Source organism: Tachyglossus aculeatus, chromosome 11 (genome assembly GCF_015852505.1).
Source record: "Tachyglossus aculeatus isolate mTacAcu1 chromosome 11, mTacAcu1.pri, whole genome shotgun sequence".
Classification (NCBI taxonomy): Eukaryota; Metazoa; Chordata; class Mammalia; order Monotremata; family Tachyglossidae; genus Tachyglossus; species Tachyglossus aculeatus.
In genome coordinates, this window is record NC_052076.1 from 1,383,247 (window position 1) to 1,401,566 (window position 18,320).

An 18,320-nucleotide genomic window follows, 5' to 3' on the forward strand; every position below is an offset into this window, starting at 1 on the left:
GTGCTACAGATTAGTATCGGTCATTCCCCTCCCAGGGGTCCCCAACAGTTACATGGACTCAGGGCAGAGGAGGCTTCACACAGGGGTGCCTTGCCCTGCTGGTCCCAGCTCAGACTCCTGGCCCCTGACCAGCTCACGTTCAATCATTCAATTGCATTTATTGAGCATTTACTGTGTGCAGAGCACTGTACTAAGCGCTAGGGAGAGTACAATACAACAATAAACAGGCACATTCCCTGCCCACAACGAGCTCTCCCGCCAGCAGGACAAGGCACGTGTGGTCCCTCCTTCAGGGTGGCCAAAGTCCAGGTCCATTCCGGACAGCTCCCGCACCTACCCGGCACATGGCCGTTCCTGGAAGACACGATGAATGTTTCAATCTCCTAGGGGCGGGTGGGTGGGAAGAAGGGGCTCCAGGTGGCCAAATTCCCCCAGGAAGCAGTTGTCCCCAGAGTTCACCATTGGCGGTAGGGCCAGGGCCCTGGGGGCCTGGCTGGAGGCAGGCGGGTGGAAGTGGAACTGTCAAGAAACTGCTGGCCCCCACCTGGGGCCCTGGAATTAGGGAGGCCTTGGGGGCCAGCTGGAGGAGGTGGCGGGTCAGGGGCCCAGCTGGAGGAGGTGGTGGCCCGGGGGCCCAGCTGGAAGAGGTGGCAGCCCGGTGGCCCAGCTGGAGGAGGTGGCGGCCCAGGAGACCAGCTGGATTAAGTGGCAGCCTGGGAGTCCAGATGGAGGAGGTGGCGGGTCAGGGGCCAAGCTGGAGGAGGTGGCAGGTCAGGGGCCCAGCTGGAGAAGGTGGCGGCCCCGGGGCCCAGCTGGAAAAGGTGGCAGCCTGGTGGCCCAGCTGGAGGAAGTGGCGGCCCGGAAGCCCAGCTGGATTAAGTGGCAGCCCGGAAGCCCAGCTGGAGGAGGTACCATCCGTAACACATCAGTCCAGGAACCTGGAGCTCAGAAGCAGGTGGCCTGCTTCTTGTCTTCTGATTCTTTCCCCAGGGGCTCTGTCCTCGCTGGCTCCATCCAAGGCTCCGTCCCTGACCGATACCTCGTGGACTCCGTCCGGGGCTCCATCCCCACCGGCTCTGCCCTGGGCTTTGTTCCGGGGGGCCCAGCTGAGCCAGCAGGGTCGCCGGCCAGCTTGACATCGCCCTCGAAGCCGGTGTTGGAGAAGGAGCTGCTGCAGAGGTCTCCGGGCCAGGGAGTGGCTCCTCCCGCTTCCTCCTGCTCCTGTTTCTTCTCCTGCTGCAGCAGGGCCTGGTTGACACCGGGACCTGGAGGAGGTGGGGAGTCAGAGGGAAGCAGGAGCACAGGACCGTCCTTACCCTTCAGGGTCTGAGGGTCCCCGAGGATATGTTGCCAATATGTTGCCAATTTGTACTTCCAAGCGCTTAGTACAGTGCTCTGCACATAGTAAGTGCTCAATAAATACGATTGATGATGAGAACTGGGGGATGGAGATACCATGCTCGCTGCCTCCCCTCAAAACTGTTAGTGCCTCGAAAGTAGGGATCCCACCTTTTACTTCTTCTGACTCCTCTGAGCATCTAGGACAGTGTTCTGCACTTAGTACAAGTTCTGCCTCCAGTAGGTGCCCAGCACAGCACTCTGCACCCAGTAGATACTCAATGCAGCACTTGGCACTCTGTAGATGCTCAGTACCACGCTGGCACACAGTAGTGTCTCAGTATGGTACTCTGCCCAGGAGGTGCTCAGGACAATGTTTTGCCCACCGCGGGGGCTCAGTACAGTGCTTGACCCACGGAAGGCACCCAAGATAGTGCTCCACCACAATAGATGCCCAGAATAAGCTTCTCTTGATGCCATTCAGTAGGGGAAAGAGAAAGAGAGGCAGAAGGGGTGAGTGGAGTCTCAGGGTGGATTTTGGAGACAGAACACCCCCGCTTGTCATTATCCTCAAATCCTCTCTCTCATTCAACCCACATAGTCAATCTATCACTAAGTCCTGTCAATTCTGCCTTCACCACATCGCCAAAATCTGCCTTTTCCTCTCCACCCAAACTGCTACCACTTTAACCCAATCACTTCTTCTAGCCCGTCTTGATTATTGTATCAGCCTCCTTGCTGACCTCCCTGCCTCCTGTCTCTCGCCACTCCAGTCCATATTTCACTCTGCTGCCCAGATCATTTTTCTACAAAACCTTTCAGTGCATGTTTCCCCACTCCTCAAGAACCTCTAGTGGTTGCCCTCCACATCAAACAGAAACTCCTCACCATTGGCCTTAAAGCACTCAATCACCTTGCCCCCTCCCACCTCATCTCTCTATTCTCCTACTACAACCCAGCCCACACACGTCGCTTCTCTAACGCTAACCTCCTCACTGTACCTCGATCTTGTCTATCTCACCGCTGACCTCTTGCCCAAGTCCTGTTGCTGGCCTGGAACGCCCTCCCTCCTCCTCCTCATCAATCGTATTTATTGAGCGCTTACTGTGTGCAGAGCACTGTACTAAGCACTTGGGAAGTACAAGTAGGCAACATATAGAGACAGTCCCTACCCAACAGTGGGCTCACAGTCTAAAAGTCCCTCCTCGTATGTGACAGACAATGACTGTCCCCCGCATCAAAGCCTTGTTGAAGGCAGTCTCCTCCAAGAAGCCTTCCCTGACTAAGCCCTCCTTTCCACTTCTTCCGCTCCCTTCTGCGTCACCCCGACTTGCTCCCTCTATGCACCCCCCCAGCTCCCCAGTACTTATGTACATATCTGTAACTTATTTATTGATATTAATGTCTGTCTCCCCCTTTAGACTGTAAGCTCATTGTAAGCAGGGAATGTATCTGTTTATTGTTGTATTGTGCTCTCCCAAGCACTTAGTACAGTGCTCTGCACATGGTAAGGGCTCAATAAATGGACTGAGTGAACACACAGTTTTCACCCCTTCCCCATCAGGCGACATTGAACATCCCTCCCCCTTGCCCCTGGGTGTGGTACCCCATTGCCGGGCCCTCCACCAGCCCTCCACGGACCACGGGACCGGGCCTACCCAAGTAGCTAAGGGCCACGGGGAGGAAGACCAGGCCGTGAAGCGTGCCCAGGATGGTGATGAGGAGGTTCAGGCGGAAAAAGAAGATCTGGATCAGCTGAGCATTGGCAAAGGCCAGGACAATGATGCCTGGAAGATTAGTCATGGCCACCCCGGCGAAGACCTGCGGATCACCGATGGTTAGGGTCACCGAGTGGCCACGGCCGGGGGCCCAGTAGGGTGTACCCGGGAGGGATGGGGGAAGGCAGGGGCTGTGGCTGGGGAGGTGGGGGATGAGAAGGGCAGTGGCAGAACCCGATTTAGAACAACAAGATCTGCTCTCTCGGTATGGAAAGAATCTCTGGGGCTAGACTGGGACAGGGAGGGTGAGGGGGGAGGGTGCATGTGTGTGTGTGTGTGTGTGTGTGTCTTGGGGAGGGGGTCTTTGGTGCCATGAAGAGGGTGGAGGTGGGGGTCTACGGACCACATTGGAATAAATGGAGCTAAGACCCAGGGTACTCATAGGGCACCATGTCCAGGGGTCCGGGAATGGGGGGAATGGGACACCCATCTGGCAGTGGGCAGAGTGTGGGAAGGGGAGGTAACATCACAGCCAAGAGGCTAGGGAGGCAAGTGGTAAGGGCACCAGACCCCAGGATGGCACGCACCTCACTGCCCATGATGACGGTGGCCTCGGTGGCCCGCTCCAGCCGCGTGGGCCTGGTGCTGATGGCGAAGGAGCGGGTGATGTGGGACACGAACTCCACAGAGATGCCCACGGCCTGGGGTGGGCAGAATCGCAGGTGACCATCAGGGGAGGGCCCAGGCAGGCAGACTGGCCCCGCCCATGGGCCCCCCCCACCGCCGTCCCTGGCGGGGTAGGGGAGGGGACGGACTACCTACCGTGACCAGATTGATGAGGGACACGGCGTTGTAGCTGATGCCCCAGAGAGTCATGAAGCCCACGGTGTCCACGACGATCATGACGATGGAGACCAGGTTGAGGAGGCCGGAGCGTAGATCCATGCCCAGGAGGAAGCAGCAGACCAGGAAGGTGGGGGTGAGGCACAGGGCCACCATGAACAGCCCCTCGACCACGATGGTCAGGTACTGCTCGTAGAACACGTAGGTGATCCTGCCCGGCAATGGGGGGAGTCAGAAGCCGCTGCACAGGTCCCTGGGGGACCACCCTCCTCTTCCCACCCCCGACCCCAAATAATAGTAGTAGAACGTAAGCTAGTTCCTTGTGGGCAGGGAATGTTATAGTGTAGTCTCCCACGTGCTTAGTAAAGTGCTTTGCACATAGTAAGCACTCAATAAATACGATTGATTGAATGAATGAATGAAGAGTAATGATAATAATAATAATAATGATACTTGTTAAGCACTTACTATGTGCCAAGCACTGTTCTAAGGACTAAGGTAAATACAAGTTAATAATAATAATAATGATATTTGTTAAGTGCTTACAATGTTTCAGGCACTGTACTAAGAGCTGGGGTGGATACAAGCAAATAATAATAATAATGATATTTGTTAAGTGTTTACAGTGTTTCAGGCACTGTACTAAGAGCCTGGGTGGATACAAGCAAATAATAATGATAATAATGATGGCATTTGTTAAGCACTTACTATGTGCCAAGCACTGTTCTAAGCGCTGGGGGGATACAAGGTGATCAGGTTGCCCCACATGGGGCTCACAGTCTTAATCCCCATTTTACAGATGAGGTAACTGAGGCACAGAGAAGTTAAGTGACTTGCCCAAAGTCACACAGCTGACAAGTGGCGAATCCGGGGTTAGAACCCATGACCTCTGACTCCCAAGCCCGCGCTCTTTCCACTGAGCCACGCTGCAAATCAGGTTGGACAACTGTCCCGGTCCCACATGGGGCTCACACTCTTCAGTCCCCGTTTTACAGGTGAGGTAACAGGCCCAGAGAAGAGAAGTGACTTGCCCAAGGTCACAAAGCAGACACTTGGCGGAGCCGGGATTGGGACCCATGTCCTTCTGGCGCCCAGGCCCCTGCCCGAACCAGTAGGCCACACTGCTTCCTCTAAGCCTTACCCTAAGCCCTCCAAGCCTTACGTGTAGGGGAACACTTTGAAGTTGGGGTCGGTGCCGGGCACCTGGCGCAGAGTGGCGGTGATGCTGGCCGCCAGCTCGCGGGCCGCCCGCAGGGCCCCCGTGTACTCCTGCGAGTTCTTCAGTGGGGTGTGGTACGCCATGAACCTGGAGGCTGGGGGCGGGACACGGGATGAATGTCGGCTCACTCCCGAGCACGCCGCCGCAGGGGCCTGGCCGAGGAGAAGCCCGATGCCAGGCAGCCCCGTCGGCCCCGCCAGTGAAGGATTTCCAAATCTCTCGACCCTTTCACCACCTACCTAGGATCTCTCCCTCAGGGCCAATCTTCACAGAGCTGTCGTATGCCCCCAGGCCTCTGGAAAGGGAAGTCGGGGTGAGGGCGGAAACCTCCTCCCACCTTCCCTGTCCCGAAACAACACCCTCCTGCCCATCCTGTGCTAGGAGTAGAAGTAGGAGCAGTGGCGTAGCAGCAGTGGCATTTACCCAATGCCCACTTGGGGTGGTGCCCCGTACTGGGTAATTGCAAAGTCCAGGATGAAGAAGCGATGCGTTCCCTGCCCACAAAGAGCTTCCACTCACTAGACTATGGAGACGGACATAAAAGTATTTGCAACTAGAGAAGTATTGGTGGTTCAGTGGTAGAATTCTCGCCTGCCATACGGGAGGCCCAGGTTTGATTCCCAGCTATTTTCTCCCCCTTCTAGACTGGGAGAGCACTGTTGTGTAGGGACCATCTCTATATGTTGCCAACTTGTACTTCTCAAGCGCTTAGTACAGTGCTCTGCACACAGTAAGTGCTCAATAAATATGACTGAATGAATGAGTGAATGAGCCTGTTGTTGGGTAGGGACCGTCTCTATATGTTGCCAACTTGTACTTCCCAAGCGCTTAGTACAGTGCTCTGAACACAGTAAGTGCTCAATCAATTCAATTGAATGAATGAATGAACTAGAGGTGAAAAGGAATTTGAACAGAGTGGAGTGCTGTATAGGGTCTAAAGAAATGTCGAAGTGGCAGCTAGCTGATATAGATGACCGACGGAGTGAGGTCATTCAGGATATTGGAAGATTAGTGGAGGAAACTTGGTGGAGGAAGTGGGATTTTAGGAGGGCTCTGAATATTGGGAGGGAGAGCTGAGGTCTGTCTGTGTAGGGAGGGAGGGAGATCCAGGCTGGGGGAACAGCGGGAGTGAAGGAACCAAGGTGGGAGAGGCGAGAATCGGGGACAGCACTTGCGGGGAGCGGAGACAGAGGGTTGGGGGAAAATGGGAGAAGAGAGCAGAGAGGTAAGGTGGGGCTTGCCAGGGGAGAGCCTTCAAGCTGATTGTCATCTTCGACCCTCTGATTCGCCTTCCGGCTCCAGCCTCTGTCTCCCGGCTCTCTGCTTCAGGCCCCGGCCCTGCTCCAACCCCCAGCCCCCTGCCCAAGCTCCCGACCCTCAGCCCCAGCCCCCTGTCCCACCCCCTGCCCCAGTTGCCGGCCCCCAGCCCTCACCTTACCCTTTTGGACACTTGAGGTTGGGGTAGTCATTGAGAAACCAGGGCAGGTACTTGTTGAACTGTTCGGGGGTGGGGCGCAGCACTCCCGAGGTGGGTCTCATGCACTTATTCAGGGTGCAGCTCAGAGAGTCTGTGAGGGAGACATCACCGGATCGGCCAGGGCTCTGCTCCGCCCCGGGCGGCCCACCCCCTGGGGGCTCCCGGCAGGGAGAGGGCCCGACTTCTGGGGCCCCCAAAGGTGGCCAGGCCTCTCCTTCCCTCCCGGCCCACGAACCCACTAGGCAGGTTACAGCAGGACAGGCCTCTCGGCCCAGGTGCCAGTGGGCGGGCTCGTTGGCCCCTGTGGGTGGGTAAGGGTCCAGGGGTCCTCCTGGAGGTACCCAGAGACATCGCCCGGGCTCCCCCCTCACCCCTGGCCAGCTGGGCCCGGCCCACAGCGCACACCTCCCGGGGCCGTGGGGGTCCCGTCCCCCACAGTTGGGGCCTTGGGCTCCTGCCCCCGCACAGGTGTGGCCAGGACTTACTGATGGTGGAGGGACAGAACTCGTCCTTGTTGGGGCCGAAGGAGTGGATGCGGCAGCACTCTGAGAGGGGGTTGAGCCAGTCGATGAAATCGTCCACCCAGGAGGAGGCCGGGATGGCCAGGTAGGACCTGTGCGGTGGACGGATCGGAGAGGTGGGGCGGATGGGCCGGGTCCACCAGCCAGTGAGGGGACGGCCGGGGGTGGGGGGTGAAGGCGGACCCACTCACAGATTGGAGAACTGTGTGGCGTACTGGATCTTCTGGGTGAGGGAGTTGTTTTGACAGCCCGCGCTGGAACAGATGGCGTCCAGGGCTTCCGTGCTGGAGAAGTTGAAGCCCGACGTGGTGACGAAGTAGGTGGGGACCCCCACCTCGAAGTAGCGGTTCAGGTAGAGGAAGTAGTCCAGCAGGTATGAGTCCTGGGAGGGCGAGGGGGGGCACTCAGGGCGGATGCACCGGAGACGATGCCCACCCACACAGAACCCACTCGGTGGCCCCGGCGTCCCGCTGCCTCCCTATCACCTCCCACCTAGGGACCCCCCGACCACCACGGGACAGCAGATTTAGAACAGCCGAGGGGAAGGCAGCCCGTGGAGGAGGGGAAGAGGGAAAGGAGGAAGGAAAAGTGAATTCAGCCCACCCTCAGCCCCCACAGCACTCATCATCATCATCATCAATTGTATTTATTGAGCGCTTACTATGTGCAGAGCACTGTACTAAGCGCTTGGGAAGTACAAATTGGCAACATATAGAGACAGTCCCTACCCAACAGTGGGCTCACAGTCTAAAAGGGGGAGACAGAGAACAAAACCAAACATACTAACAAAATAAAATAAATAGAATAGATATGTACAAGCAAAATAAATAAATAAATAAATAAATAGAGTAATAAATATGTACAAGCATATATACATATATACAGGTGCTGTGGGGAAGGGAAGGAGGTAAGATGGGGGGGATGGAGAGGGGAACGAGGGGGAGAGGAAGGAAGGGGCTCAGTCTGGGAAGGCCTCCTGGAGGAGGTGAGCTCTCAGCAGGGCCTTAACTCCTGTTCATAGCCATATTTATTTTAATGTCTGTCTCCCCATCTAGATTCTAAGTTCCTTGTGGGCAGGCATCTGGTCTACTGACCCTATTGTATTCTCCCAAGCACTTAGTACAGTGCTCTGCACACGGTAAGTGCTCAGCACTTAGAACAGTGCTTTGCGCATAGTAAGCGCTTAATAAATGCCATTATTATTAAATACCGCTGATTGATTGATTGAGTGCGTGGGAAGGCTGGAAGAAGGGGGAGGAGAACAGGAAGTTAGAGGGGGAGGCAAGAAGCAGGGAGAAGAGAACAGCAAGTGAAAGAGGAAGCAAGAGGAAGAGAACAGGAAACCCAAGGATTGGGCAGATAGTGGCATAAGGAGAACAGGAAGATAGGGGAAATGGGAAGTAGGGCCGGGCAGTCAGAATCACCTGAGGCAGTGCCAGCTCCTGGTCCAGCCCGACGTTAATGAAGACCATGAAGAAGAGTCCCATGCCAAACAGGAGCACGAAGAGCACCATCTGAGGGAGGGAGGAAGGAAGGGAGAGAGCCGGGAGGGAGTGACTGGGGGGGCCCCCTCTTCTCCTCCCCCAAGCAACTCTTCCCCTTCCATCCCAACAGCAGCATTTTAACCCTCCCACGGCTCCTGGGGGAGAGGAAAGGGTCTCCGCTTCATCCTCCGCCATCCAGGGATCACGACCCGAGTGGCCGCTCACGGCCCTCCCAGGTGCTGGACCGGCAGATTCATTCATTCATTCAATCGTATTTATTGAGCACTTACTGTGTGCAGAGCACTGTATTAAGCACTTGGGAAGTCCAAGTTGGCAACATATAGAGACAGTCCCTACTCAACAGCGGGCTCACAGTCTAAAAGGGGGGAGACAGACAACAAAACAAAACATATTAACAAAATAAAATAAATAGAATAGTAAATATGTACAAGTAAAATAGAGTAATAAATATGTACAAACATAGATACAGGTGCTGTGGGGAGGGGAAGGAGGTAAGGCGGCGGGGTTGGGGGGGAGAGGAAGGAAGGGGCTCAGTCTGGGAAGGCCTCCTGGAGAAGGTGAGCTCTCAGTAGGGCTTTGAAGGGAGGAAGAGAGCTAGCTTGACGGATGTGCGGAGGGAGGGCATTCCGGGCCAGGGGGATGACGTGGGCTGGGGGTCGAAGGCGGGACAGGCGTGAACGAGGCACAGTGAGGAGGTTAGCAGCAAAGGAGCGGAGGGTGCGGGCTGGGCTGGAGAAGGAGAGAAGGGAGGTGAGGTAGGAGGGGGCGAAGTGATGGAGAGCCTTGAAGCCGAGAGTGAGGAGTTTTTGCCTGATGCGTAGGTTGATTGGTAGCCACTGGAGATTTTTGAGGAGGGGAGTAACATGCCCAGAGCGCTTCTGCACAAAGATGATCCGGGCAGCAGCATGAAGTATAGATTGAAGTGGGGAGAGACAGGAGGATGGGAGGAGGCTGATGCAGTAATCCAGTCGGGATAGAATGAGAGATTGAACGAGCAGGGTAGCAGTTTGGATGGAGAGGAAAGGGCAGCCCATGGGCAGATGCCCATGACATCACATTCATCACGCCGAGCGGGCGCGGCGTGACATGATGATGTCATAGGTGCCAAAGTTTGGCAGGACGTCGCCGATTTTACACACACCCAGAGCATTTCTCCGGGGGCTCCCCAGACTCCCACCCCCAACTTGCTTCACATCAGAGTGAAGCCCAGCGCAGCGTCTGAGTGGCAGCCGAGGGAGGCTCAGTGCCCAAAATGAAAAGCCGGTCATCGGAACGTCTGGCAAGTTAGCTGACCGGATGGGGGATGGACAGGCAGAAGCCGGCCATCGCGACGTCCAGTCTCCTATCAGACTGGAGAGGATGACTGCCAAGGACCCCTACCAACCCTGAGAAGAAGAGTGGCCTAATGAAAAGCAGCATGCCCCAGTGGATAGACCCCAGGCCTGGGAGACAGAAGGACTGGGGTTCTAATCCTGGCTCCGCCACTTGTCTGCCGTGTGACCTTGGACAAGTCATTTCTCTTCTCTATACCTCAGTTCCCTCATCTGTAAAATGGGTGTGAAGACTGTGAGCCCCATGTGGGACAGGGACTATGTCCAACTTGATTAGCTGGTATCTGCCCCAGCACTTAGGATGGTTCCTGGAACATAGTAAGTGCTTAACAAATACTATTAAAAAAAACAACTCAGGTCCGGGTACCAGCCTGGGGATGGAGCCAGGGAGTGGGCCGAACTGCCTCCTGGCTCAGACTCACCACGACCACCCGGGTGACACGGTGCAGCAGGAATGGGACATAGAACCGGCGAAAGAAGCGGAGCAGGAGCCCTTCGCCCCTCAGCCGGGCTGGAGCATCTGCCATCTGGACACAGCAGCATACGTCCAGGCGGGAAGCCTGGGGGCGAAAGCAGAGCAGGGGGAGCCGGAGCTTGTGTGTGTGCTGGGGGTTCTCCAGAGTCCCCAGAGGCCCCAACCCCAGGGACCCCCTACCTCCTGCCGCCTGGCGTCAAGAGATAGCAGAGCCACGAAGGCGGTCATCTGCAGCAGGAAGTCAAAGATCACGGCCAGGCCAGCCGTCAGGGCGAAGGTTCGTACGGCCGGCATGCGGGTCAGCGCGCCTGGGGTGGACGGGGAGGCCACTGTTAAGGGGGTGGTGGGGACAGAGCGGACCACCTCCTCTTTTCTCCTCCCTGCCCCCGGCCCCTGTGCTTCTGAGCTGAGTCCTAAAGGTTGGTGTCAGTTTGAGGTTTGGAGACCATATATCCTCTCCCCATTTTACAGATGAAGAACTGAGGCCTAGAGAGTTTAGGTGACTCGCCCGAGGAGACACAGCAGAACTCAAGTCTGTTGAGCCAGTCACGGGCTCTTTTCACTAATCCAGGTTGTCTTCCTACATCAACACACTCTCCCCTGCCAGAATCCCCAGTGGCACCCCCCAGAGCAAGGGAAGGGAGGAAGGACAGAGAGGGAAGTCAGTCAGTCAGTCAGTGGTATTTATTAAGTACTTACTATGTGCAGAGCACTGTACTAAGCGCTTGGGAGAGTACAATCTAACAACATAGCAGACATATTTCCTGCCCGCAAGGAGGGAAAGAGGAAGGAGAGAGGGAGGGAGGGATCCTGCTCCCTCCTCCATCAGATGCTTGCATCTTCCTGGCCCCTGAGTCTCCTGCCTGAACTCTCTCTGCCCCTTTGACCTGCCTCCCTGAACCCATGGCTGCGGAGAATCTGGGTGCTCTTTCATTCATTCAATTGTATTTATTGAGTGCTTACTGTATGCGGAGCCCTGTACTAAGCACTTGAGTACTGCCCAGGAGATGGGGTGGGTGGAGGGAGTGACAGAGGAGAGGATGCTCACCCAGGAAGAAGCAGATGATCTCGGAGAGGCTGCAGAGGAGCATGCTAGGAGCGACGCTCCCTAGGACCCGCCCAATGTGCTCCTCTCTCCGCTCACTGGGGCGGCGTGGGATCCTCTGCAGTGCGACCGGGGAATGCGTCAGTCCGGCCTCCCTTCCCCCGGCCTCCCCAGCCCGCTCCACCAGCCTCCTCTGCCCGCCTCCCATCCCTCCAGCCCGCTCCAGGCCCTCACCTGGAACTCGAGGACCAAAATGAAGATGTTGTCAGCTCCCACCGCCAGCACCAGGAAGGGGACGACTTGGATGATGACGAGGGACGAGGGGATGCCCAGGTAGGAGTAGAAGCCCATGGAGGCCAGCACGGCCCCCAGCACCACCAGCACACCGCCCAGCCCCAGCATCGCTTTGGAGTCCACCTGTGACAGGGCACCACCCTGAGCCTCTGGGAAGCCACCTCCCGCCGGTCCCAGCCCTGAGCCCCTGGGGAACTCCCAGTGCCCCTGCCAGCCCCTGCCCCAAGCCCCCGAGGAAAGTCTCCCTCCAGCCTCGGCCCTGAACCCCTGGGGAGCCCCCGGGGGCTCGCCCTACCAGCAAACGGCGCCAGCTGCTGTACTCCCCCAGCGCCAGAGTGATGTAGAGGAAGATGACAGCATAGCTGATGGCAAAGATGGGCAGGTCCTCGGCCGTGGTACGGTTGATCTCGTCTTCCAGGGAGCGCTGGGAGCAGATGGTGGGGGTGGGAGAGTGTGAGCACGTGCCGGGCGTGGGGAGAGGAAGCATCAGCACATGCTGAGCAGGGGCAGGGAGACAGGGCAGGCATATCCAGGAAGTCAGGCCCCTGGCTGAGAGGTGAACAACCTCCAGCTACCTGCCCATTTCCCGCCGCTCCCCACCCCTCTTGCCCCCCTGCCGCCCCGCCTCACCTCGGCCATGAAGGTGACACTGAGCTGGCCCCGGGTGCTCTGGCGGAAGTCCCGCAGCACCTCGAGGAAGCGGCTCTCCCAGAGCCGGACATGAGCCAGACGGGGGTCTTCGGCCGGGTAGTTGTTCAGGGAGAAGGTGAGGATCAGGGCCTCGGCCTCAGAGAAGTCGCGGCCTGTTGTGGGGGCATCCGTCAGGTACACCTGAGCCGGGTTAGCCATCCCCGTGGCCCTCCACCCAGCCCCAGCCCGGGAGCTCCAGACAGAGCAGGGGCCAGGGGCAGGAGGCGTGTTGGGTGACGGGGAGGCCGGTGCTGGCCCTTGGCCCCTGAGACCTCACCTGACCTCCCCTCCCTCCCCGAGGCCAGCCAAGGCCATCATGTCCACTCTCACCTTTGTATCCACCCACGGCCAGGAAGGGGAAGACGGGCGCCCCATAGTCAGCCATACAGCTCAGCTCCAGGGCCGTACCATCTTTGAATGACAGAGGAGAGCTGGACAGGGTGGAGGGGAGAGGGGCGTCAGCGGGGCTGAAGGGCAGTGGGACTCCTCAGAGAGGTCAGAGGCCAACTGGTCCTCACTCTGGGAACTCTCGACCCTCCACCTTCTCTCAGACCCGGGGAACTCGGGAGTCGGGAAAGAGGGGTAGACTTTAAGCTCCTTGTGGGCAGAGATCACATCACCAACTCTGTTGTTCTACTTTCTTAGTGCTTAGTACAGTGCTTAGTAAATGCTCAATAAATACCACTGATCGATTGAGAGGTAATGATCAAATGTGCTTGGGGGAAACAAGTAGAAATTCTGGGGGCCTGCTCCTCTCAGGCCTCTCAGCCCCACCCAGCCCCCCTCTGTCCCCTACCAGCCCTTCTCAACCTCCTCAGCTTTCCCTATCCTCCTCAATCTCCCTAGTCTCCCTCAGCCCACCTCCAGAGGCCTTCTAGTCCTACTCAGCTTCCTCTAGCCTCAGTGCCCTCAGTCCTCCTCAGACCTCCCCACCCCCAGCTTTTCTCGTCCTCCCCACTTCCCGTAGGCTCCTCAGCACCTCCAGTCCTTCTCAGTTTCCCAGTTCCTCTCAGTCCCACACAGGCATCCTTGGCCTCTTTCTGCTCCCCTCAGCCCCATAGCATCCTCTCAGTCACCCCAACCATCTTGAGTCCCCCTTCAATTTCCTCTCAGCCTGCCCTAGCCTGTACAAGCCCCCCACAGGCCTTCCTAGTCCCCCCAGCCCCCATCAGATTCCCCTCAGTCCCCCCAGTCCTCCTCATCCACCCAGCCTCTCCATTCCCCAGCCCCTTTCAGCTTTCCCCATCCCGCTCACCTCCCTTCAGCCCCACGGCCATCCCCTCAGCTCCCCCAGCCCCTCTCAGTGCCCCTCAGTGCCCCTTAGCGTCCCCCCAGCCCTTCTCCTCCCCTCAGCCCCCCAGCACCTCTCAGTCCTCTTCAGCTTCACTCAAGCCCCCACCTCCCTTCAGCCCCACCAGCCTCCCAGCCATCCCCTCAGTGCCCCCAGCTCCTCTCAATCCCCTTAGCTACCCCACCACCACCCAGCTCCCTAACCTCCCTTAAGCCCATCCGGCCCTCCTCTGTCCTCTCAGCTTCACCCAGCCCCTCTCAGCCTTCCCCTCACCCCCCAGCCCTCTCAGTCGCCTCAGCAGCCCGCCCCTTCCAGTCCCCTCAGCTTCTCCCCAACCCCTTTACCCCCTTCAGCCCTTCTCAGCCCCCCAACCCCTCTCAGTTGCCTCAGCTTCTCCCCAGCCCCCCTCACCTCCCTTCATTCCCCCCAGCCCCTCTCAGGCATCCTCCCCTCCCCTCAGAACTCCCAGCCCCTCATCCTCTAGCCCTAGAGTGTCGACTCTATCGCCTGACCCGCCCAAAGCCGGTCGTGGAGCAGGATCCAGGGGATAGCATGGCATTGGACCCAAGGGCTTCAACTGGGGGCACCATCTCCCCGACCCCAAATGCGCCGCAGGGGCAGTGCCGGCTCTGTCCCTGCGACATAGCTGTGTGCCGGGTTCCCTGGCGGGTCGAGGGCTCCAGGGGACCAGCCAGAAGCCGTGGCAGCGACAGCTGCAACTGAAACCGAAATGGAGGGAAGCTCTCCCGCCAGGACTGGAGCCGGGGACTGCCCACCTGCCCGGTTCTCCCAAGAGCCTGGCCGGAAGCCGAGCCGATGAGCGAGCACTGTTGGTGGCCGGCCGGCTGTCTGCCTGCCTGCCTCTCCCGGAAGCCCAGGCAGACATCGAACTGCGTGACAAACACTGCTAATCAGCTCCCCACTTCCTACCTCATCTCAACGATCTCCTCCTACAGCCCAGCCCACACACTTCTCTCCTCCATTTCCAACCTACTCACTGCACCTTGATCTCATCTATCACGCCCCCGACCCCTCGCCCTTGTCCTGCCTCTGGCCTGGAATACCCTCTCCCAAGCTCCTTGTGGATAGGGATCACGTCCACTAACTACAGTAGTGGGCTCTCCCAAACGCCCAGTACAGTGCTCTGCACCTAGCAAGCACTCGATAAAAAAACCTTTGCTTGGTTGGTTGATTGATTGCCAGCTGCCCGTCTCCCAGGAGCCCCTTCTGAAGTTGGACCATGGTCCTGGGGGCAGGGGCTACAGGAGTTCTAGGGGCCGGTAGCTGGGACTGTAGAGGGGGGGTCTCTGAGGGGAGGCATGGGGAACACTCACCCACAGTGACCAGTAGCCCTGGAGGTAGAAGGCAGTTGCCTTTGCCCTCATCCTGTCCCGGCACATGCCCCCAACTCCTCCCTGGTCCTTCCCCCCCACCCCGGTCCCAGAACAGTCCCCCGCTCCCTCCCCTCGGCTGTCCCTCTGCGCCCTGCCAGGGGGGCCCCCACCGGCCCCCGTCCGGTCCAGTCACGGCCCCGGGGCCCTCACTTGGCGCAGTAGAGGAAGTGGTCCCGCCAGTCCACCTGGCCTGTCTGGCCCGACAGCGTTTGGTTGGCTGTGAGCAGGAAGCTCGTGCGGTTGCTTTGGAAGTACTGTAGGAGGCTGTTGATGGCACAGTCAGTGAGGCTGGCATTGCGCGGGTTCAGCGGGGCGTAGCAGAAGTCCCGGAGGGAGATGTTCCTCCCGTCCGGCTCGGACCAGACCTGCAGGTCCCGCAGCCGCTCCTGGAGATCAAGCAGTTGAAGCAGCACGTCCGAGGCCAGCAGGCCGCTGAAGTTCTTGGGGCCCAGAAGCAGGGAGTCGTAGTGGTAGCTGGCCCGGCCCGGAGCCGTCAGGATGACCTGGTTGGTGCGGAAGAAGGGCCCGAAGTGCAGGTCGTGGAAGGCCTTCTCCTGGCGGGCCTGGCTGTCCGGGGCCGACCACAGCTCCACTGGGTCCGTGGTCAACTCCAGGCGGGCCAGGCCCCCGGCCAGGGCCACCACAGCCACTGCCGCCAGCCCCAGCACGGTCAGAGGCCAGGTGGCGGCCCAGGTGCCCCAGCGCTGGAAGAGGCGGCCCAGGGTGGCGTGGGTGGACAGGCTTAGCCGGTCCGAGCAGGAGACGCCGGCCTGGCTGACCGGCTTGGCCTCAGTTCGGCGGTAGCAGAAGGCGGCGGTGGCCGCGCCGCAGATCAGCACGGCCACCAGCAGCAGGACCAGGGCCAGCACGATGCCGAGGGTAACCCGGCTGATGCCAGGGTTCAGGGGGGCCGGGTTGGGGAGGACCGGACAGGCGGCGGCGCAGTCCTGGCACGAGCAGGCCTCCATGGTGTCGCCGTACGAGAGGTGGCACTGCCAGAGGTCGACGTCCAGTGGCTGCAACCCTGCCCCGGGCTCCTGACCGGGGTCCAGCAGGTGGAAGTCGACCTGCAGAGGGGCCAGCCCATTGCTGGGGTTGCCCTGAAAGTTGAGCCAGCGCTGGGCGTTGCAGAGCTCAGCGCCGTAGACGCCGCACATGGCGCCCACGGCCAGGCCGCCGGTGGCCGGGATGCGGACGTCGCTGCACGAGGAGTAGGCCTCCTCGGCGTAGCGGCGGGTGCAGAAGCTCTGGTAGGCCAGCACGGAAGAGCCGTCCGTGTGCACCCGGGTCACATTGATGAACAGGCTCTGGTCCGGGCTGCATATGTTCTGGCAGTGCAGGCTGGCGAAGTTCTCGGCGCAGGCTGGGCAGCGGGTCAGGATCACCTTGGACAGGGCCACGCTCGCCTTGAGCGAGCGGAGCTGCTTGAGCGAGCAGCAAGCGAAGGTGGCCCTGGGCCCGCGGTCCAGGTGCGGGCAGACCTCCTGCAGCAGCTGCAGGTGTTCGCCGTCCAGGGCGCGGGCCGGGCTGTTGTCCAGGCAAGGGACGATAGGTGGGATCAGGCTGCCGCTGATCTCGGGGTTGCGCCCGCATTCCTCGTAGACGGAGCAGAAGCCGGCCCGGTGGATCGGGGTGAAGGTGGCCTGGGCCTGCAGATGGGGAGACGCCGTCAGAAGTGTGGGGTCCTGAGGCCGGGAAAGCACGGAGAGAGGGAGGGAGGGACGGAGGGAGGGACGCGACCAACGTATGGGCCCCCGTGGGGACCGGGACAGGAGCTGAAACTCCCCCGCCCTTCCTGTCTCTTTCGGCAGAGGTCCGACCTCCACGGACTGCCCATCACCCTCCGGACCGCCCTCCCTCCCCCGGCCTGAAAGGCTGGACAGAAAGTCCTCCAACACCCGGACCAACCCTCTCTCATTCCCTCAACACTTGGAAACCCTCCAGCACCTGGAACCTCTACATCACCCGGAGGTCCAGCCTTGTGGACTTCTCCAAAACTTGGAGCCCTTCCAACACCTGAGACCCCTCCAACACCTGGAACCTCTCCATCACCTGGAGCTCCAACACTTCGAACCCCCAATATCTGGAGTCCCTCCTTCACCCGGAACCCCTCCAATGTCTGGAATCCCTCCAAAACCTGAAACCCCAACACCCGGAGCCCCATCCACCACCTAGACACCCTCCAACACCCGGAACTCCCAATACCTGACATCCCTCCAACGTTTGGAACCCCACCGTCTAGAGCCCCCAAATATGAGATTCCCCCCTCCTCCAGCTCCTGGGACTCAGAATCCCAAGGTTCCACACAACCCACTGTCCAGTCCTCAGTCGCCTCTCCCCATGTCATCCCCCAGAGACCCTGGTGCCCCACCCCCTGACCTCCAGCCCTTCCCCTGGAGGAACCCTAACTCGGAGCCACAGCAGGTGGATGGTGGGGTGGGGGAGGAAAAGCTCACCCCGTGGAAGAGGGAGGCCAGGAGCAGCAGAGCCCCCAGGCCAGCCCCCACCATGCCTGCAGCTCCCCGGGGCATCTCTAGGCGCAAAAAGCCGGGGCGAGGTAAGTGGTATGTGGGCAAGGGGAGCGGACCCTATGTCATAGCAGGGGAGGGACAAACCGAGCCCCGGTCCCTGGCCTGATCCAGTCCGGGGCCAATGAGAAGAGGTACTGGTGGATCATTAACAGCAGAGTCACCGGGACATCCCGCCCCTGCGGGTGCCCGCTCCCCAGAGCTGCTCCCTGGCCCTGGGGTGGGGGACCTTGGGGGAGGCCCCCAGGATGAAGCCCCAAGCCCCGGCAGGAGGCAGAGGGACTGTTGACTTTGACTGCTCTGGAGACCACCCCAGGCCCAACAGCACTGGGACTGGGAGACCAGAGCTGATGTGTCAGATGTGTGTATGCCCGCGCGTGCGCACGTGTGTGTGTGTGTTGGAGGGGGGAGGTGTTGGGGTCCAACCTGCTCCAGTCCCATGTTTCCGGGCCTTAGTTTCCCCATTTGGCTTTACCCACAAGCCCCGGCGTCCTGAGATCAGGTGAGCTGTCTTGTAGGCTCCTGGAGCTCTTTCGCACGCACACGCACACACACATGCACACGCAAAACCCGCCCCCGGTATTGCGGCTGATAACGGCCTTGCTATCTGTCTGAGGCAGGGCCCAGGGCTGAAATGTGTTCAGGCTGATG

General features: G+C 59.3%; 1 protein-coding gene across 1 annotated transcript; it reads right to left on the reverse strand.

The window, feature by feature from the left end:
• Positions 1-426: 426 nt before the first annotated feature.
• On the reverse strand, positions 427-17,659 carry NPC1L1 (NPC1 like intracellular cholesterol transporter 1). Its single transcript, XM_038754041.1, has 19 exons — positions 17,598-17,659; positions 15,292-16,790; positions 12,787-12,887; positions 12,397-12,569; positions 12,062-12,190; positions 11,707-11,889; positions 11,476-11,590; positions 10,608-10,735; positions 10,375-10,512; positions 8,541-8,630; positions 7,308-7,498; positions 7,081-7,208; positions 6,557-6,686; positions 5,358-5,413; positions 5,062-5,212; positions 3,879-4,110; positions 3,644-3,757; positions 2,997-3,159; positions 427-1,265 (listed from the first exon to the last, which is right to left on the reverse strand). Exons 1-19 carry the CDS (start codon positions 17,649-17,651, stop codon positions 946-948), a joined length of 4,095 nt encoding a protein of 1,364 aa, XP_038609969.1. The 5' UTR covers positions 17,652-17,659; the 3' UTR covers positions 427-945.
• Positions 17,660-18,320: the final 661 nt, after the last annotated feature.

Excerpts from the sequence above, each read along its gene's own strand:
- NPC1L1 (XM_038754041.1), bottom strand. The coding sequence starts at position 17,651 with ATGGTGGGGGCTGGCCTGGGGGCTCTGCTGCTCCTGGCCTCCCTCTTC. Across the intron at positions 11,591-11,706 it reads TTTTGGTCCTCGAGTTCCAG|AGGATCCCACGCCGCCCCAG; the intron begins GTGAGGGCCTGG and ends GTCGCACTGCAG. Across the intron at positions 5,414-6,556 it reads AACCTCAAGTGTCCAAAAGG|AGGCCTGGGGGCATACGACA; the intron begins GTAAGGTGAGGG and ends TTCCCTTTCCAG.